Source organism: Eufriesea mexicana, unplaced genomic scaffold (assembly GCF_001483705.2).
Source record: "Eufriesea mexicana isolate 0111107269 unplaced genomic scaffold, ASM148370v2 scaffold3255, whole genome shotgun sequence".
In the NCBI taxonomy this organism is placed as follows: domain Eukaryota; kingdom Metazoa; phylum Arthropoda; class Insecta; order Hymenoptera; family Apidae; genus Eufriesea; species Eufriesea mexicana.
The window spans coordinates 284,035-292,307 of NW_016911299.1; the positions used below are offsets into that span (position 1 = coordinate 284,035).

General features: G+C 33.5%; 2 protein-coding genes across 2 annotated transcripts in view; one reads left to right on the plus strand and one right to left on the minus strand.

Moving 5' to 3' along the window:
• Grd (GABA-gated ion channel) overlaps positions 1-8,273 on the minus strand; it is a 142,157-nt gene that overhangs the window by 119,909 nt on the left and 13,975 nt on the right. The gene's annotated exons all lie outside the window — the stretch shown is intronic.
• LOC108550871 (farnesol dehydrogenase-like) lies at positions 2,707-6,566 on the plus strand. Its single transcript, XM_017904769.1, has 6 exons — positions 2,707-3,049; positions 4,205-4,331; positions 4,958-5,090; positions 5,632-5,772; positions 6,142-6,203; positions 6,280-6,566. Exons 1-6 carry the CDS (start codon positions 2,755-2,757, stop codon positions 6,281-6,283), a joined length of 762 nt encoding a protein of 253 aa, XP_017760258.1. The 5' UTR covers positions 2,707-2,754; the 3' UTR covers positions 6,284-6,566.

Genomic DNA, 8,273 nt, shown 5'->3' on the forward strand with positions numbered 1-8,273 from the left:
TCCCTACAGCTTTGCTCTAAAACCATTATTTTTGCGAAGAAATATTTTGCAGATTAACAAATTTTATCTCAGATCTAGACGCTTCATCGTATCGCCTCTGCGTTAATTTTGCTTTAATCTCAGAGTTGAAAGGAGGACTATATGTTTCTCGATTTTATTAGATGGTTCTGAGAAATTAAATGTGGGTTTAAATTAATTTCGAATGTTATCCCGTCAAGTTGGTACAGTTTCATCGGTGTAATTATTCTAGAATGAAAAATATAATATTGCAGATCTCGTGCACACAGCAATAGTTTTGCAATGCAATAATTCTCGCTACCAGAAAACTGTTTGCAATTCCCACCATTTACCCAAACACACTAGAACCCTAAAGATAATTCTTATGAACTCCAGACTTTGTAACATTATCGCAAGAAACACAAGACAGACGAGATAGAAACAAGTCGATTTCCGCAGAGCTTACATAGAATCGAAATCAACTCTCCAACACAACACGCATTCCCTCAACATCAAGCCGTTGTCTATTATACATTCCACTCAAAAATACAGTCCACTAGATACTTCAAGAACCACACACTTCACTTTTGGATTCGTACGTAACTAAACCGTCATCAAACAAGACCAATTGACAAAACAGCATGCAATCTGAACATACGAAAACTACAGATAGGGAAACAATTTTTTCCATTTCTCTGAAAATATCCTGTACAGTGTGCACTCAGAATAAGGGTACTCGAAATTGCATTCTGCTTCTCCTAAGAATAAAAATGGTAAAAATTCTTCCTCCAGAAAACAGAATACATGTATTTTATTTCGTAACACATACAATCGATATTGCACAATGTTACACGAGATTACAGGTTCATAATTCTGCATGTCATCGTATTCTGATAATAGAAGAATGTTACGACAAGTATGATTTTTATACCGAGAATGAAAACAAAAATCCAACATAGGTTGAAATAATACGAGCAATTATCAAAATGTAAGAATATAAGCAGAAATTTCCTCACATTGTCTCTTTCTATCCAATTCAAAAATCTGGATCTCTTTGTATCTATTCCACGAGCCTAATGGTTGATAGCAATTTGATAGCAGATTATTTTTCGACATATTAGGTATTATCGAACAAGAAGCCACTTGGTATTATATAATTTTAAAAAAGATTATACGTTAATTCGCAAGTTACCTTTGCATCTGAGATTCACAGCGCTTCTATTGCGTGGATCTGGGTATGGTTACATCAGTGGGTGATGCTACTTAATGCTTCAATTTACGACTACACTATAGAGGTTCCATCAACTATACTTATGATGCAACAAATCATCCTGACATTGAAATCAGCTATATATAGCGAATCTATCTACACGTTCGATAACGTAATCAACACTCTAGAGAAATAAAAATGTTCATATCTCGAAAGAAAAATATTCCGGATCTCTGGCCATACAGGTTTCTTTTTTCATTTATAGTAATGCAAAAAGCGATACCAAAATTTGGTCATGAACGAATTCATAGAAACCAAAGGATATGAAAAATATAAACCTCATAAAAGGCAACGGAAAATATTTCTTTCACTGTCCAATCCAACTCCTGCGGAAATACGTAGAATATTTGCGCAATTTTACAAGGCAATGGAAGTCAATTAATGTTACATGACGTTTTAATTTTCTATTTCATGGAAGCTACAATGTATACAACTCATACAGTTTCAATTTCCTTCACCTTCTCAAGCTATTATTAATCAACCTATGAAGACACTCGAACACAGAAAATTCACGCCTAAGATGCACTTCATAACATGACTTCACTTTTTCACAAACCACACTTAACTGACAGTGAGATCAGTAATTCTTCATAGACAAGCTAATTGATCTCTAATTGTGGATTTTAATTATGACACAATTTTTAGAATATGCGTACATATATATAAAGTCAATTTTTCAATATGTATCTTCATTATTATATATTACAATATGTACCTACTACGACTTGATTGACCAATCACATGACTAGAAAATATTTGCAGTAGTCGGTACAAACATTTGAAAATTATTTACAACGATCAGCCTAATTCTTGCCCAACACAATGTAATGATTCACCTATAATTCTACTCAATTCTACTCAATTTTACTTAATTCTAATCAACAAAGTAAAAAAAATAAAAAGAGAGCATTCAATAACAAAAAGGAAAGAAAAAGAACAGTATTTGCATCTTTTTATCGCATTAGTAAACTTATGGAAAAAATAAACATTAATACATCATCGAACTGTTCCCATTCCTCGTTCAACTATAGACCCATAATTAATTTCACGACATATTAACAGATCAATTCCCGACTTGATAGACACCGTAAAATGAAATATAAACTTTCGGATTAAATACAAAAAACCCATCATGAATCAAATACCTCGGCACAAGAAATTAAAAAAGTCACTCTTAATTCCACGTCTTACGATCTTCACATACGATTAAACAAGCCATGTCTATCGAAATACGTAAGAACTCGAGCGTCGTTACATGATCAACTTTACGACCATGAAATTTCTAATTACTCAACAGACCATACTATGATTGACGAAGGCTACTAGGCCTATTCGTGATAAGAAACTGTTCATGGATATCATCTCTAAGATATGCTGTGCCATGCCACTAATTGATATATAAACGCATGACGAAGCCTGAAGTTACCCATATAAAACAACGGGAGGTAGCGTGTGCAGAGTCAGTTCGTGATTCGACACAGCACAAGATGAATCGTTGGAGCGGAAAAGTAGCGATAATAACCGGCGCGAGTGGCGGTATCGGTGCCGCGGTAGCGAAATCTTTGGCCAGCCAAGGAATAACAGTGGTCGGCCTGGCGAGACGATTGCCAAAGCTTCAGGAGCTTACCGCGGAAATCGGCAAGAACAAGTTTTACCCGATCGAATGCGATATCACGAAGGAAGGAGACATCCTGAAGGCGTTCAAATGGGTGGAAAAGGAGCTCGGTGGCGTTAGCATTTTGATTAACAACGCTGGAATCAACACTCTCAATCCTGTCATTGGTAAAATTGTCGATGTCGATTTTTACAGTACTCATAAAGCATACGTGTCATTTTCTATCTTGTTTCGTTCTCTTTCTGGCTAGGGAGCAAATTGCAGAGGGTAATCTGAACGCATGATATAAATTACTGTACGTGCTTCCTATTACGCTGAGTAGTTTCTGGCTGAATTAAGTTACTCTGGAAATACATATATTGGATTTTATAAGTAAATTTTTTCGTTCAGCTATATAGTCTTTATGCGTTTGGTATCCTCAATAAAAGATAAAATCAAAAATCAAGAACCAGTTATATTGACCGGTTTGGCTAGTTTTAAATTCGAATATTAAATGGGAACTGTTTAGTGTGAAAAATGAACGATTCCAAATTAACGGAACTAATCTATGCAAGTCATGCTGTTGGTCATTTTTATATCCTGCAAAATAAAAATATTCATGAGAAAAAATATTTAGCCTCTCTATGAACATGATTGAGTAGATAGCGAAATATATTTTTATTCCATTTAATATTCTGAACGAGACCTTATGTGTTAAATTCGCGAATCGTAATCACATTTTGAAGAATTTATACCAAGCATTTGCACTATCATGCTACCACTGAGTCATAATTTCTCACGTAACTTCTATTCTCTCTGTTTTCACACTATATTCCATTGAAAACGAAGATTCATTGTAACGAAGAAAAATTAAATGTTAAAGAAGAAACAAAAATTAGCTTGCAACTTTAAATTACTTGTCTCGTGAATTGTACACTTTTTCGTAACGCTTTACACACATACGTGGGCATCAAACACACAGTATAGTCACTGAAGTTGTTCTGCTGCGGTCATCGACCGTGATCACGATGGCCTTCATTTTTAACCCAACGGTTATACGTACAGCAACCTGCATTCTTTCCTTACGACCGAAAATCGGCGCCATTACATAAAGAATACTGAATGATTTTCCAAATCAAAGTTCCATGACCTCAAGTTAACTTACTCGATACTCTAATTATCCTGAAACTATCAAATGATTTCGAGTATTTCCAACAATAATGAAAATAAAAGCTAAAGTTGAAACCTTTAACTTCTTCATAGTATCTCATTGCGTAAGAATCTCATGAAATTCTGCGGAGGAAGAAGAGGCGACAAAATGAATCTCGAATCTTCTGTTGTAGAATCAAATACCGAAGAATACCGTAAAGTTATAGATACCAACCTGATAGCTCCGACAATTTTTGCACGAGAAGCCATACTCTCCATGAAGAAACATAACGCAGCCGGTCACATAGTCAACATTAACAGGTACGTAATTTATGCATTAAAATACAAAATTATAGTGCAACATCGTTTCATTTCGCGACCTTGTATTACTTCTCTTACTGTCTATTAACTAAACAACGAGTACTTCTAATTACTATTTTCACATTGCTGTTTCATCTATTTCCATATGTAATATCATTTTTTATTAAAAAGTGGAGGACGATCTTATACATCCGAGTTAAATTATTAGGAACTGACATTTAAAAACACAGAAGTATACAAAGACTTAAACGCCTCCGCTATACCTAACAATTAAACATTTCTGGAAATAAAGATAAACAAGAATAGATCATTTCAAAACTGCAATTTTTTCGATTCATTTATATTTCGTACATTAAAATATCGAAAGATTTCCATCTTCATTCATTCCCTAATTTTTTTAAATCGTACACTACCTTCCTGAATATTCACGAATACAGATTGGAATAATTAAACACCTAAATTTCTTCAGAATCAATCGAAGTATTCCATAATTATTCCACAACTTCAACGACGTTTACGATATTTATGTATGCTTCTTAGCAGAAATATCAACATCAAATAATATTCACCTGTGCGATTTCTTCACTCGTGTCTCGATACGATCTTTATGATTGCATGATTTATAGCATAGCTGGACAATTCGCTGAAAGTATATTCATACCACTCGGCATGTATTGTCCAAGTAAATACGGCCTCAGAGCTCTGGGTACGGAACTTCGACATGAAATAATTACGGCTCAATTGAACATCAAAGTCACGGTAAGAAATCACGCTTTACAATACACCCGCGTTTATCAGCTCCGAAACCTATTTTAAACTGTTGGTTTTATGATTAGATATCTCAACGATAATGAGAAAGCATTAAGTATAAGTAGGTTCAATTATTTGATCTTAAATGTAGAAAGTATTAAATATGCAATAGTATATGAGGAAATATTTACTATAGAGAGAATTAAACTCCTATATTCAGTTTACGAACAACTTCTAAACATCCTCTAAAAATTTCTACAAAAAAAAAGAAACGAAATATTATTGAAATTGTTTAAAAATTTAGTAAAATATCAGATTAAGCATCTCTGAGGAGAAATTACACCGATAAAAAATTACCACAGCTCCCTCATACCAGTAATAGTATTACACGAGATTCGAGACTTCCTTTCAGAAATCTGAGCTTAATATCTCATAGACTTAATTATCCGAGTTATTCAATCCGTGTAATTATACCTATCTGCATTTAACACCGACAATTTAAAAAATGAAACAATACATTGTGGAACTTTTTGGTTTTATATTTCTACAGAACATCAGTCCTGGTGCTGTAGACACCGACATGATAAGAAATGCATTGCCAAATATAGACACCAACTCTGTCCCAATGTTACGAGACATAGACGTCGCCAACACAGTCGTTTACACCTTGGGTACACCTGAAGGTGTGGAGGTAAGATTAAATCATTTTAAAAATTGTTTCAGAAACTAAAATTTCTCCTAAATCGACGCCAGATCAATTTCCGACAAAATTATACAGAAAAATCCTACTACAATACTAATGCAAGATGTCTGATTACTAAAAGAGACTTTTAGTTATTGTGAAAATATGATTTTGAATCGGTGGCCGGGAATTCTTTAAATTTCCCATTTTTTAAAAATTCAAATAAATTAATTGCTACTAACCGATGGTGAAACAACACACTACGAAATATACTAAGAGTACAGAAAAGTTATTACTAGTAGAAACTAACGTGAACATCCGTTTGTTACGTATACTGACACTGTTATATTTCGACATTCATGTGAATAATGTTTGTAGATTACCGAAATTACGATAATGCCACAGAATCAAGCAATGGGTATACCAAAAACATTCTCCCGGTAAGTTTATATACTCGACGAATATGTAAATATAATCAGTGTTAATATAAATATGTATAACCTAAACACATTTTAGCTAATCACAGAGGAATGGACGAGACTTTGACTAATTAGAAGAACACAAAGAGGTTTATGACGACAGGAGAAAGTTAATACACATACTCGAAGAAAATTGTGGAAATAAAGAGACACGTTAATCTGCGTTTCCCTCACAACATTCTCTAATTGATTTTTATCTTTTAGTGTATTAATTTACATTATTCAATTGATTATCTTAGATAATAAGATACAGAAATTGCTGTGAACAAAAGAATAAATAGAAATGCAGTTTATTTGTCTGTTCCCACAGATATGCTTATAATGATGTTATATCCCTAATTTACTATTTATCTTGACAAACCAGATATGTTTAAGCACATAAGCTAGAGAACATTGTGTAACCGAAGACTATCAAGCGAGTTAAAGATTTAAAATTCTATTTGATAAAAAGAAATACAAAAATAGGAAAAAGCACATTTTCCCTAAATACAGAAGCACAAGAAATAAACAAGCAAAATACAAATACACGCTATGAAATTTAAATTAGAATATAATTCATTTTATTATTATACCTTTCGATTCGGAAGCTAGTAATTAAAAGATATAAATACGTGCTATTCCTCTCACGAATTAAAAAAATCCTTTCCCCACAACTACCTAAACCATTATTTTTGCGGAGAAATATTTTGCAAATTAACAAATTTTATCTCAGATGTAGACGCTTCATCGTACCACCCCTACGTTTATTTTGCGTTAATTGGACAGTTAGGGAAAAGAACTATATTTTTCTCCATTGTACTAAACAGTGCCAAGTAATTAAATCAAACGTGTGTTAGATCAATCAATTACATTAGATCGCTGTAGCAAGGATGATCTAGTATAATCTAGATAAGACGAACCGTTTAAATTAATTTCGAACTTGACGTGAAAGTTGATTTCAAATTACTCCGATTGCTCAATGAGACTCGATGCATGGGTAAATTTATTCATAAATGCTTCGCGATGTTATTTAGCCAAGTGAGATCTGCTTAAATGCAAGTTGAACGAATTTGAAAAAAAAAAACGATAAAACAATTTAATCTAGGGCACATTAAAATCCAATTTACATGACTCTTATTTTCACCCATAGAAATGTCTGGCGAGATGTTTTCCACGCATCGTTATCTCCGAACCTTGATCGTTAAATAAATAATGCATTTAACAGTTTTACTTCTCGTACAGCTCATTTACGACTTCTCTCACGTGTGAGCCTAGCAATACGTGCAAACTAGATGCTTTTACATTTTAACTCAAAGGTAAATTACAGTTACGGTTTAATCCGAGTCTTAATTAAATAGTATTTAGCATACATTACACTAACGGCAACGAGATTTAAAGCTGGTACTTACAAGCTGCAATTACACGTGATTTTTCATTTCAAAGTAAATATGTACTTAAATCTCGATAGAAATCATGGACTGAAATGTTGATTTCGTTAATCAAAACTATCTTTGTTCGCGCTTCGTCATATGGATCATAGTCTTCCTTTGCTCCAGCTTTTCATATTTTTCTTCGTTCCCAAATTTTGTGGAAACTCCGAAATATTTTAGCGACGCGTCAGTAGAATATTAGAAATTAGTATACCGAATCGAAGTCCCTTTTATAAGATACGAGATTTAATAAAATGTAGTTATTTTAATTTCCTTAGCTCCAAGTTAAACAAGCGTATCTTTGTTACGGGTGCTGACAGTGGTTTGTCAAGATTTCGACACGTAGCCACTTCCACGTGGCAAGATCTGGTATTTGGTACCATATTCTGAAGACAAATCTTTGGAAAACGATACCAAGCTAAGACCTACCATATTTGCAATCCGTCTGAAACTTCCAAAGTTTTCATTGAACTTTGAGATGTATCATGAAGAAACAACTATAATAAAACGTAGATAAACTCTGTAATAGAACTGAAAAGAAACGTAGAAGAATCAATAATGTTTTCTTCATTGTTGATCGTGATCAGTGAACAGAAATCCGTTCCATTGGTTGAAAACAGTA

What these genes read in the sequence shown, in the direction of transcription:
- LOC108550871 (XM_017904769.1), top strand. Translation starts at nt 2,755, where the DNA reads ATGAATCGTTGGAGCGGAAAAGTAGCGATAATAACCGGCGCGAGTGGC. An exon ending in CACATAGTCAACATTAACAG is followed by an intron (nt 4,332 to 4,957) that starts GTACGTAATTTA and finishes CATGATTTATAG; the next exon opens with CATAGCTGGACAATTCGCTG. An exon ending in GTACACCTGAAGGTGTGGAG is followed by an intron (nt 5,773 to 6,141) that starts GTAAGATTAAAT and finishes TAATGTTTGTAG; the next exon opens with ATTACCGAAATTACGATAAT.